General features: G+C 48.9%; 1 protein-coding gene across 1 annotated transcript in view; it reads left to right on the forward strand.

The window, feature by feature from the left end:
* LOC141264729 (uncharacterized) overlaps nucleotides 1-13367 on the forward strand; it is a 67201-nt gene that overhangs the window by 5065 nt on the left and 48769 nt on the right. Inside the window, exon 3 of the mRNA XM_073676989.1 lies at nucleotides 1301-1439. Coding sequence (XP_073533090.1) covers nucleotides 1301-1439 — 139 coding nt within the window. The remainder of the gene's footprint in view (nucleotides 1-1300; nucleotides 1440-13367) is intronic.

Raw genomic sequence — 13367 nt, forward strand, 5'->3', positions numbered from 1 at the left:
ATGTCTCTGTCTACGTGTCTCTGCCTACGTGTCTCTGTCTACGTGTCTCTGTCTACGTGTCTCTGCCTACGTGTCTCTGTCTACGTGTCTCTGTCTACGTGTCTCTGCCTACGTGTCTCTGCTTACATGTCTCTTCTTACATGTCTCTGCCTACGTGTCTCTGCCTACGTGTCTCTGTCTACGTGTCTCTGCCTACGTGTCTCTGCCTACGTGTCTCTGCTTACGTGTCTCTGCCTACGTGTCTCTGTCTACTTGTCTCTGCCTACGTGTCTCTGCCTACGTGTCTCTGTCTACGTGTCTCTGCCTACGTGTCTCTGTCTACGTGTCTCTGCTTACATGTCTCTGCTTACATGTCTCTGCCTACGTGTCTCTGCCTACGTGTCTCTGCTTACATGTCTCTGCCTACGTGTCTCTGTCTACGTGTCTCTGCCTACGTGTCTCTGCCTACGTGTCTCTGCCTACGTGTCTCTGTCTACTTGTCTCTGCCTACGTGTCTCTGCTTACGTGTCTCTGCCTACGTGTCTCTGCCTACGTGTCTCTGCCTACGTGTCTCTGCTTACATGTCTCTGCCTACGTGTCTCTGCCTACGTGTCTCTGCCTACGTGTCTCTGCCTACGTGTCTCTGCCTACGTGTCTCTGCTTACATGTCTCTGCCTACGTGTCTCTGCCTACGTGTCTCTGCTTACATGTCTCTGTCTACGTGTCTCTGTCTACGGGCTTCATTACCTGGAGATTTCTGTGAGACCCTGCAGGAGATGGAGGTCCTGCCACTTTCCCGGTACCTCTCCTAAGGGATAAAGTATCAGGCCTCATTCAGACAAGATGGTATCAGTCTCCTCACCGTCATCTAGTGAGTCGGGCTGAGCTGTTTCAGCAGGTGCTCGGCACTTTTATTTATGGAATTGTCACATTTTTCTGGTTTTATTTAACTACTTGAAATAAATGTAATAAATATGGTGGAACATGCAGTTACTAGGGTTGAGCGAGTATGTTCTGTCCGAGTATGCTCGGGCCGACCTCCGAGTATTTACAGCTGCTCGGTGATATGGTTGAATCGCTCCCCATGATTTGCAACTGTGTGACAGCTTTATTACATGGGAGGAATGTGCAAGAAATAGACATTCCTCTCATGTAATAAAACTGTCAAACAGTTGCAAATCATGCCCACGGGAGCGATTCAACCATATCACCGAGCAGCTGTAAATACTCGGAGCTCGGCCCGAGCATACTCGGACAGAACATACTCGCTCATCACTAGCAGTTAATCATCACAATCTTTTGCTGCTTTCCTCTCCTCCAGGTGCGGCACAGTCACGAATGTCACCTCTGCCACCTTGTCCTTCTGCTGTAAGGGGATGGAGGGTCAGTACGTCAGCGTGGTCATCCCAGGACGCGCCGAGTTCCTGACACTGTGCGAGGTCGAGGTTTATGGAGACCCGGTCTGCACCCCAAAAGGTCTGAACTTTTTGTTCAAATAGTAACTATTATTACTATTATTATTTAACAGTCTTTGTCTCGATCTCAAACCATGGAGACTTTGTTCTTCCACTATGTCTATTCTGTGTGTTGGGTTTTTTTTTTTGTGTGTCTTTTACATTTGTTAATGTTATTGCCATTTTGGGGCGGGTTATATTAAAACTTGACCTGGTGGAATCTGTAGATGATTATCACAAGGTTTTTGTTGGTTTTCTCCTCCAGGTGTGGAAAGGTCTTAAATGTGACATCTGATACATTGTTCTTCCACTATGTCTATTCTGTGTGTTGGTTTTTTTTTGTGTCTTTTACATTTGTTAATGTTATTGCCATTTTGGGGTGGGTTATATTAAAACTTGACCTGGTGGAATCTGTAGATGATTATCACAAGGTTTTTGTTGGTTTTCTCCTCCAGGTGTGGAAAGGTCTTAAATGTGACATCTGATACATTGTTCTTCCACTATGTCTATTCTGTGTGTTGGGTTTTTTTTGTGTCTTTTACATTTGTTAATGTTATTGCCATTTTGGGGCGGGTTATATTAAAACTTGACCTGGTGGAATCTGTAGATGATTATCACAAGGTTTTTGTTGGTTTTCTCCTCCAGGTGTGGAAAGGTCTTAAATGTGACATCTGATACTTTGTTCTTCTGCTGTAACGGGATGGAGGGTCGGTACGTCAGTGTGGTCATCCGAGGACGCTCCGAGTACCTGTCACTGTGCGAGGTCGAGGTTTTTGGAGACCTGATCAGTGACACTGAGGAGTATAACGTCTACCGGTAGCGGCCGAGTTCTCACAACTTCAGAAGTCTCAGATCTTTTCTTCATTAGTGTCCAGTTCTTCTGCATTTTCTGCTCTTTATTTCATAGGGGGCTTTTTGTTGTATAAACACTTTTTTGGGGGATTGGAAGGAAAGTATTATACAAGGAGGCTTCTACTATTGGGAAAACTGAAAAATAAACACATTTTCTTTCATATATCCTCTATGTCTTTATTATTGTAATCAGCAACCAGAGAGAAGGATAAAAGCCAGTATCACTGCCCACCTTCAATGTCACAACTAGGACAATATATCTAAAATGTGTAACAATTCAATCACAAGGTGATCCCACTAAAGTCATCATATATATAACGTGTGTTCGTGGCCTTCATCTACACAAAACTGCCCACAAAAGTCACCGTTGTGAAATTGTAAACTCCGAGCTGCTAAGCGATCAGAAGCTTATCAGTGCAGCAGTAGTAAAGTGAGATGCCTTTCCTCTGCTGACCTCTAGTGGCCAATGTGAAAACTGCACAATGTCATATATTGTATACACTAGATATACAGGATAAGGACATCGCTATTCATCTACTTCTCTTGTAAGTTGTCTAAAAGATAACAAGACAGTGAATTTAAATGCTCCCAGCCAGGGCATAAATAAGTACAACAAATTTTAACTGTAATGACAATTTTTTTACATTTTTGATAGGACAAATAATATCTAAAAATGAAAGAATTCATAATTCCCCCCCCCCGTGCCCATACATTTTGTTATAGTTGAGTCTAGAAACTATAAAATAAGGAACATTAGATGCACAACAGCTCCTGCAAGTACAGGTGCAGAAGATGCAGAGCTCACTCACACCCACGACTATAAGCAAATACAGTACCATCAGAAATCAGCAAAACTGTAAAGATCCCAAAGGCCGCTTCAAAGGAGACAACCTCTTATAGCAGCCGTCTTCCTGTTCTGGTGACAGCCAAGTCCAACGTCATGCAACTTTAAGTCAAACAGAAATTAAAAAAAAAGTAATTGCCCCTTAAAGCTGTCTATAATATCGAAATAGGTTATACAGGACTTTGATATTCCCCATTCATCCACTATAGAATACAACATAAACTTACCAAACTCACCAACAAAGCTCCTCCCAGTGCCCTAGATCTCCTCCTCATCTCTGTCTACCACCTACCCGTCCTCTCCACAGTGCTGCACCGCCCTACATCTCCTCCTCATCTCTGTCTACCACCTACCCGTCCTCTCCACAGAGCTGCACCGCCCTACATCTCCTCCTCATCTCTGTCTACCACCTCCCCGTCCTCTCCACAGAGCTGCACTGCCCTACATCTCCTCCTCATCTCTGTCTACCACCTACCCGTCCTCTCCACAGAGCTGCACCGCCCTACATCTCCTCCTCATCTCTGTCTACCACCTACCCGTCCTCTCCACAGAGCTGCACCGCCCTACATCTCCTCCTCATCTCTGTCTACCACCTACCCGTCCTCTCCACAGAGCTGCACCGCCCTACATCTCCTCATCTCTGTCTACCACCTACCTGTCCTCTCCACAGTGCTGCACCGCCCTACATCTCCTCCTCATCTCTGTCTACCACCTACCCGTCCTCTCCACAGTGCTGCACCGCCCTACATCTCCTCCTCATCTCTGTCTACCACCTCCCCGTCCTCTCCACAGAGCTGCACTGCCCTACATCTCCTCCTCATCTCTGTCTACCACCTACCCGTCCTCTCCACAGAGCTGCACCGCCCTACATCTCCTCCTCATCTCTGTCTACCACCTACCCGTCCTCTCCACAGAGCTGCACCGCCCTACATCTCCTCCTCATCTCTGTCTACCACCTACCCGTCCTCTCCACAGAGCTGCACCGCCCTACATCTCCTCATCTCTGTCTACCACCTACCTGTCCTCTCCACAGTGCTGCACCGCCCTACATCTCCTCCTCATCTCTGTCTACCACCTACCCGTCCTCTCCACAGTGCTGCACCGCCCTACATCTCCTCCTCATCTCTGTCTACCACCTACCCGTCCTCTCCACAGAGCTGCACTGCCCTACATCTCCTCCTCATCTCTGTCTACCACCTACCCGTCCTCTCCACAGAGCTGCACCGCCCTACATCTCCTCCTCATCTCTGTCTACCACCTACCCGTCCTCTCCACCGTGCTGCACCGCCCTACATCTCCTCATCTCTATCTACCACCTACCTGTCCTCTCCACAGAGCTGCACCGCCCTACATCTCCTCATCTCTGTCTACCACCTACCTGTCCTCTCCACAGTGCTGCACCGCCCTACATCTCCTCCTCATCTCTGTCTACCACCTACCCGTCCTCTCCACAGTGCTGCACCGCCCTACATCTCCTCCTCATCTCTGTCTACCACCTACCCGTCCTCTCCACAGTGTTGCACCACCCTACATCTCCTCCTCCTCTCTCTACCACCATACCTGTCCTCTCCACAGTGCTGCACTGCCCTACATCTCCTCCTCATCTCTGTCTACCACCTACCCGTCCTCTCCACAGAGCTGCACCGCCCTACATCTCCTCCTCATCTCTGTCTACCACCTACCCGTCCTCTCCACAGTGCTGCACTGCCCTACATCTCCTCCTCATCTCTGTCTACCACCTACCCGTCCTCTCCACAGAGCTGCACCGCCCTACATCCCCTCCTCATCTCTGTCTACCACCTACCCGTCCTCTCCACAGAGCTGCACCGCCCTACATCTCCTCATCTCTGTCTACCACCTACCTGTCCTCTCCACAGTGCTGCACCGCCCTACATCTCCTCCTCATCTCTGTCTACCACCTACCCGTCCTCTCCACAGTGCTGCACCGCCCTACATCTCCTCCTCATCTCTGTCTACCACCTACCCGTCCTCTCCACAGTGCTGCACTGCCCTACATCTCCTCCTCATCTCTGTCTACCACGTACCCGTCCTCTCTACAGTGCTGCACCGCCCTACATCTCCTCCTCATCTCTGTCTACCACCAGCCGTCCTCTCTACAGTGCTGCACCGCCCTACATCTCCTCCTCATCTCTGTCTACCACCTACCCATCCTCTCCACAGTCCTGTACCACCCTACATCTCCTCATCTATCTACCACCTACCCGTCCTCTCCATACGGCTGCATAGCCCTATAGCTCCTCCTCATCTTTGTCTATCAACCTACCCGTCCTCTCCACAGTGCTGCACCATCCTACATCTCCTCCTCATCTCTACCACCTACCCGTCCTCTCCACAGTGCTGCACCATCCTACATCTCCTCCTCATCTCTACCACCTACTTGTCCTCTCCACAGTGCTGCACCACCCTACATTTCCTCCTCATCTCTGTCTACCACCTACTCGTCCTCTCCACAGTGCTGCACCACCCTACATTTCCTCCTCATCCCTGTCTATCACCTACCCATCCTCTCCATAGTGCTGCACCGCCCTACATTTCCTCCTCATCTCTGTCTACCACCTACCCATCCTCTCCACAGTGCTGCACCACCCAACATCTCCTCCTCATCTCTGTCTATCACCTACCCATCCTCTCCATAGTGCTGCACCGCCCTACATCTCCTCCTCATCTCTGTCTATCACCTACCCATCCTCTCCATAGTGCTGCACCGCCCTACATCTCCTCCTCATCTCTGTCTACCACCCTCCCCGTCCTCTCCACAGTGCTGCACTACCCTACATCTCCTCTCCATCTTTGTCTACCACCTACCCGTCCTCTCACAGTGCTGCACCGTCCTACATCTGCTCCTCATCTCTGTCTACCACCCTCCCCGTCCTCTCCACAGTACTGCACTACCCTACATCTCCTCCTCATCTCTGTCTACCACTCCACCCATCCTCTCTACAGTGCTGCACCGCCCTACATCTCCTCCTCATCTCTGTCTACCACGCTACCCATCCTCTCCACAGTGCTGCACTACCCTACATCTCCTCCTCATCTCTGTCTACCACCCTCCCCATCCTCTCCACAGTGCTGCACTACCCTACATCTCCTCCTCATCTCTGTCTACCACTCCACCCATCCTCTCTACAGTGCTGCACCGCCCTACATCTCCTCCTCATCTCTGTCTACCACCCTACCCATCCTCTCCACAGTGCTGCACTACTCTACATCTCCTCCTCATCTCTGTCTACCACTCCACCCATCCTCTCCACAGTGCTGCACTACCCTACATCTCCTCCTCATCTCTGTCTACCACGCTACCCATCCTCTCCACAGTGCTGCACTACCCTACATCTCCTCATCTCTGTCTACCACCCTCCCCGTCCTCTCCACAGTGCTGCACTACCCTACGTCTCCTCCTCATCTCTGTCTACCACTCCACCCATCCTCTCTACAGTGCTGCACCGCCCTACATCTCCTCCTCATCTCCGTCTACCACCCTACCCATCCTCTCCACAGTGCTGCACTACCCTACATCTCTTCCCCATCTCTCACTACCACTCCACCCATCCTCTCCAAAGTGCTGCACCGCCCTACATCTGCTCCCTTGTTACACTCGTGTGTTTGGACCCACTCCGCCATGGCCTGGGCTTACCCTAGAGCAGTGCAACTAAGTGAAAACCTGGTATTCACTAGAGCCTTTGATAGTGAGTATAAGCTTGGCCGCATGTACTCACCAGGTACCACTTCATGGCAGTCCCTGGGTCGGCAGCAAAAGGGTGAGAGACACGGGTACAAAGTACAGGAGAACAAAGGCAAAGACCTAGTCAGACAATCCAGGGTCAGGGCAGACAGCACAGGATTAGAGTACAAAGCAGAAGTCAGGAGCGGAGAGGTCAGACCGGACAGGTATACAAGCCGGGTCGATAACGGGAGAATCAATACAATCAAGCACATAAATAGGATAATAGCAGGCGAACTAACTAGGAAACAACGTTCCGGCAAGGAGTCGTGGGAGGAGCTGCCTAATAACGCCCTGCTGCCTAGGGATACGTTGGGGAACTTAAACTCTGCAGGACACAGCAGGGTTAAATTCCTGCAGGATCTAGCCGCAATTCCTTATATCCAGGTGGAGACAGCAGGGGTATGCAGCAGAGTTGGAAGAGCTGCATGAAGACTCATTGAGACAGCCTGACATGGGAAGGAGTAGAGCGGCGAACGCAATGAGTAGCACGACACTGGGAACGGTTGCGCATTACTGCCGTGACAGTACCCCCATTACCTTACGCCCCTCTCTTACTTGGCCAACCCAAAGCAGAAACCTTTTCAAGATGACATGAGCACAGATGTTCTCCGCAGGCTCCCAGGATCTCTCCTGAGGTCCAAAGCCCTTCCAATCTAACAGATAGAAGGTACTCCCCCGAACCTTTTTAGTATCCAGGATGTCCCTAACCTCAAAGACATCCGAGGGACCCTCAGTAATAGAGGTAGCAGAAGCAGCATGCGGCTTTGAGAAGGGATTCAGGACCATCAGTTTCAGGAGTGAGACATGATAGAAGTTAGTGATCCGTGACGCGGCCTTAAAGAGGGAGGCCTGTGATTGCCGCCAGATCTGAAGGAAGTCACCATATGAGGAATCATCTGCTGGGACCTCGGAGGAAGAAGACATAGGAGAGGGCACTTCAGGATGCTGGGAGTATGCTACAAAGATTGGAGATGCTCCAGAAGACTCCCCAACGTGGCTGTTTAAGAAAACTCCCATCAGGGGAGAAGTTGTACCCAGTCATCCTGACGAGCAGAGATAAAAATGGCAAAGGTAGGTCTCGAGAGTCCGATTAACCCGTTTCACTTGCCCATTGGCCTGTGAATGATACGGGGAGGAGAAATCCAACTGGATATTCAGCAACTTTTTTTTCTTTAATTAACTTTGGGGGGAATATTTGTGCACCCTTCCTGCCCTTTTTTTTTATTAATTACTATACATATAACAGGGTTTGAACACTGAGCACCAACTATTACGAGCTAATTACATACATTTATATTATTTATCATGACATATACAGGGTAATTAGATATGTATATTTAATACACAACAAGCACCTTTTTTCATTGCACACATCCACATACATAAAGGGATAATATCGCAGGTATTAGGTGATTTCTCATTTCAATAGAAAACAAAGTGTTAATTCAGATAAAGCTGTGTATTTTCCCCTCACAACGAGCGATTATATGCGCATGCGTATATCTGGGCATATGTGAATTGGGACATGGAGGCTGTGCGCATGCGCCGCTGGTTGTCACCGGAGCAGTGACGTTTGGTCTGACGCCACCTAAACCCTTTGCGCATGCGCCAGCGCCCGCTGCGGATCGGTCGACCATGCTGACCACAGCACAGTGAAGTGAGATCTCTCTCGCGAGGATCCATCGGGGACCATTAGTGATTGGCCAAGGGTGGCCGTATTCTCAGCACCCGTGGATTCACTAGATATTTGTCTCCATTGCACTATCCCCTGTATGTCTATCGTATATCGCGGATCATATCGCATTGCTTCCTGGTCTCCTTTGCCTCCTGCCAATCTTTAATTAATGGATGCCTACTTAAAGGCGCCCATAGTACAGACAGTCATGCTTACATCCATGCTCCATATGATGGACCACTTCTTATATACACCTCCTGATGAATCAGTACTTTAATGGGGAAACGCGTCGCGGTCATGATGAATTGGTAGCAATATATTTTATCTTCGATTTAGTCCAGGATTGTCCTTTCCTATGGTGGTGGAGAATCTGGTAGCTATGTGTAGTTTCCTATACATGTGATATCTCATAACCCCCTGCCTGCCAAAGAGAACAGCCTAGACAAAAAAGCAGAGGAGACAGACCTCCCTGAAGAAGTCCTTTGCAGAAGGACTGCTCCAGCACCGATAGAGGAGGCATCCACTTCCGGGAGGGACGGATGTTAGGATTGGGGTGGTGCAGTACCGGAGCTCTCGTGAAGGCCTCTCTCAAGTGTTTGAAGGCCCGACACGGTCGACTCAGGACAGAACAGAATTCATCATCTTTCTGCCATCTCATTCACCCCCCCAACTGACCTATCTATCAACGTCAATGGCTGTCCACTCTCCCCAGTCCCTCAAGCTCGCTGCCTTGGGGTAACCCTGGACTCTGAACTCTCCTTCAAACCACATATCCAAGCCCTTTCCACTTCCTACCGACTCCAACTCAAAAATATCTCCCGGATCCGCACATTCCTCAACCATGAATCTGTAAAAACACTAGTGCATGCACTCATCATCTCCCGCCTTGACTACTGCAACCTCCTGCTCTGTGGCCTCCCCTCTACCACTATCGCACCCCTCCAATCTATCCTAAACTCTGCTGCTCGACTAATCCCCCTTTTCCCCCCGCTATTCCCTGGCCTCTCCTCTCTGCCAATCTCTTCACTGGCTCCCCATTGCTCAGAGACTCCAGTTCAAAACCCTAACCATGATATACAAAGCCATCCACAACCTGTCTCCTCCATACATCTCTGGCCTAGTCTCCTGTTACATACCTGCACGCAACCTCCGATCCTCACAAGATCTCCTTCTCTACTCCCCTCTTTTCTCCTCCTCCCACAATCGCATACAAGATTTCTCCCGTGCTTCGTCGACCGTGGAAACCTTCAAAAGGAACCTGAAGACCCACCTCTTCCGACAAGCCTACAACCTGCAGTAACCACCGCTCCACCATACCGCTGCACGACCAGCTCTACCCCCATCTACTGTATCCTCACCCATCCCTTGTAGAGTGTGAGCCCTCGCGGGCAGGGTCCTCGCTCCTCCATACCGCTGCACGACCAGCTCTACCCTCACCTACTGTATCCTCACCCATCCATCCCTTGTAGACTGTGAGCCCTCGCGGGCAGGGTCCTCGCTCCACCATATCGCTGCACGACCAGCTCTACCCCCATCTACTGTATCCTCACCCATCCCTTGTAGAGTGTGAGCCCTCGCGGGCAGGGTCCTCGCTCCACCATACCGCTGCACGACCAGCGCTACCCCCATCTACTGTATCCTCACCCATCCCTCGTAGACTGTGAGCCCTCGCGGGCAGGGTCCTCGCTCCTCCTGTACCAGTCGCTGTCACATTGTGTTCAAGATTATTGTAATTGTTCTTGTATGTATATCCCTTTTTCACATGTAAAGTGCCATGGAATAAATGGCGCTATAATAACAAATAATAATAATAATAATAACTTTGCATTAGCTCCCTTTTTAGTTAATGCAGAAATGGGTACCATGAGGGACAAGAAGTGTCGAATAAATTGCCTGTAGAAGTTGGCAAAACCCATGAAGCGGTGGATGGCACACAAACCTTGAAAACGATAGAAACCTTTTCTGGATCTATCTCAAGACCCTGGTTGGAGACAATGTAATCGAGGAAGGGCAAGGAGGTGTTTTCAAACACAAATTTGGACAACTTAGAAAACAAATTGCTCTCCCGAAGACGTTGCAAAGCTTGACAAACGTGCCTTCTGTGGGTGTGTAGATCAGGGGAGAATACCAGGATATCAGCCAGATACACAACCACGGAAACATAGAGGAGATCCCAGAAGATGTCATTAATGAACTCCTGAAACATGGCGAGTGCATTACACAGACCCAACGGCATTGTGAGATATTTGTAGTGACCGTCACAGATATTAAAGCCGTCTTCCATTTGACGCCCTTGCGGATCTGGATCAAGTTATAAACACCTCTTAAATCCAATTTAGCGAAAATCTTTGCCCCACGGATTCTGTCAAATAGTTCAGAGATGAGGGGCAGAGGGTACTTGTTCTTGATGGTGATTTTGTTAAGAAAGCGATAATCAATGCAGGGGCATAGGGACTCGGGAGCTATCCTTCTTAGTCACAAAGAAGAAGCCAGGACCGGTAGGAGAAGAGGACTTATGGATTAATCCCATAGCTAGGTTTTCTTGGATATATTCCGACAAGGCACGAGTCTCTGGCAATGATAGCGGATGCACTTTGCCTTGGGGTGGAGAGGTACCAGGCTGCAGATTGATAGGACAATCATAAGGTTTATGGGGTGGCAAGACCTCTGCCTTCTTCTTACAAAAGACATCTGCAAAGACATAATGGATAATAGATGGATGGCAGAAAAGCAATGTTCGAAGGCACGGAGGGTGTAGTCTTGGGCGTGACCTTGGCAAGGCCACAATGTGGTCCCAAGTGAAGCACCTGACAGGTGGACCAGTCAACAACCAGCCCGTGTAGACGCAGCCATGGAAGACCCAGTATTCATGGATTTAGGTAGTATATAGAAATAATTTTTTTCAGGATGCAGTACTCCAATCCGCAGTGTGACTGGCAGCATGATGACTCAAATAGGCTCTGCCAGGAGTTGTCCATAAATGGAGACAATAGTCAGGGGACAATCCAGCTCTTGTGTAGGGAGCTGAAGTTAGACGAATCAGATCTTGATGGATGAAAATTGCTCGCGGAGCCGGAATCCAGATAGGACCTCTCCTGCCAGGCAAGGGTAACTTGGGTGAATAGCTTTGGAGAGCAATTACTCTCACCTTGGTCGTCTCTCCGACCAACCCTAAGTGCTGGAATTTCCCGTCTCACAGGGCACTGGTGAACAAAATGTCCCATGCCTCCACAAAACATGCATACGTTCTCTCTGTACCTCCGCTGTCTTTCCCACGCCACCGGTCTCTCGGTCACCTGACCTCCCAGCTCTCACTCTGGACACGCCCCCAGCTTCCCAGTCACCTGACTCTTGTGCTCACAGTCTGTCTTCCCCCTGCAACCAGAGGCACGGCCCCGGCAGTTCCGGATCCCTTGCTCTGAAAGTACTTACACCCCGGTCTTCTCCCTTACATCCTAACAAGAAAAGTGTGACAGAGTATATGGATGAAATATAAAGATTATTAACCCCTCCTCGATGTGTGGCATAGTGATACTTCATGTGCCCTGGGTGGGTCTCAGAAATGAACTGAAGAGCTGAGCCTACACCATACTCTGCAGGTGTCGGCTGTGTTATACCTCTGGCATCTGCATGTAACAGAAACGATCAGGGATAGATTGGACACTTATGCTGCGTAATTTAACTCATACGGTAAATTCTGCACTACAAAAATAAGTGAAAATACCAGAATTCTTTTTCTTAAGATGCCGCCGTTTCCTCCACATCATATGTAGCCCAAATTGGTAGCAATAAACGACAACTAAAGCTAACAAAAAAATAAATCCTCGTAATAGCTACCTACATAGAAAAATAAAGAAGCTACGCATCACAAAAAAACTATTTAAATTTTTTTTCAAAACTACAATAAAGAACATATATAATCTTAATGTCTTGAAGAATCACGTCATCAGTGTTTTTTTTGCCGCACAATAAATATGAAAACAAAGATGAAACAAACAATCGCAGAATTCCGTTATTTACATTTTAACACATTTGGATTTTTTTTCCTGACTTTATACGATAAAATGAGCGGCGTTATTCAAAATTACAACTGGTCCAGCAAAATACAAGCTCACCCGGAGATGGTGATCGAAAAATAAAAAAGGTTACGACCCTTGGAAGAAGGGGAGGAAAAAAGAAAAGCGCAAAAACAAAACTTGGCTGGGGTAGAAAGGGTTAATATTACACCACCCTTGACTTACTGATCCTGCAAAAATTCTCTGGATCTGAGGTGTAAATCTTCTGTTAGGATCAGACAGATCTACCTGTGAGGTCAGTGGCCGTCTCCAGTCCTGGATAGACCGGCGCGTCCTGCTCTCATCCCCAGAAATATAAAGTCCAAAGAGCAGAAGAAAAGAAGAATCCTGATATCTGTACGAGGAACAACATGATTATGTGACAACTTAGTGCTAAGAGGTAAAGGGGCGCTCTGCCTACATGGGGCAGGAACAAGGGATACATGGTGCTGGAAAGATCTGACGCCGGAGCACAGAGAGTCCCACATTCTCTCCAGATGTTGGTGCTTCTCTTCAATAGAGTGTGAAAGTCCCAGATCCGAGAACCGAGGAGTCATCGATCCGTCCAGTGTTATATTATGTCTTCTGTGTAAAGATGGAGCTCCCCTTTAAGGAACACTGGGAGCAGCCGTTCTGACACAATCAGAGATTTTAGATTTAGAATGAAGCAGAGCTGAGAAAGCTGCCCCCGCCCCCACACCACAGCTGCCCCCGCCCACAGCACAGCTAACCTGCCCACACCACAGCTAACCCGCCCACATCA

This window comes from Phyllobates terribilis, unplaced genomic scaffold (genome assembly GCF_046119375.1).
Source record: "Phyllobates terribilis strain yellow unplaced genomic scaffold, ASM4611937v1 Scaffold_4__5_contigs__length_816908805, whole genome shotgun sequence".
Classification (NCBI taxonomy): Eukaryota; Metazoa; Chordata; class Amphibia; order Anura; family Dendrobatidae; genus Phyllobates; species Phyllobates terribilis.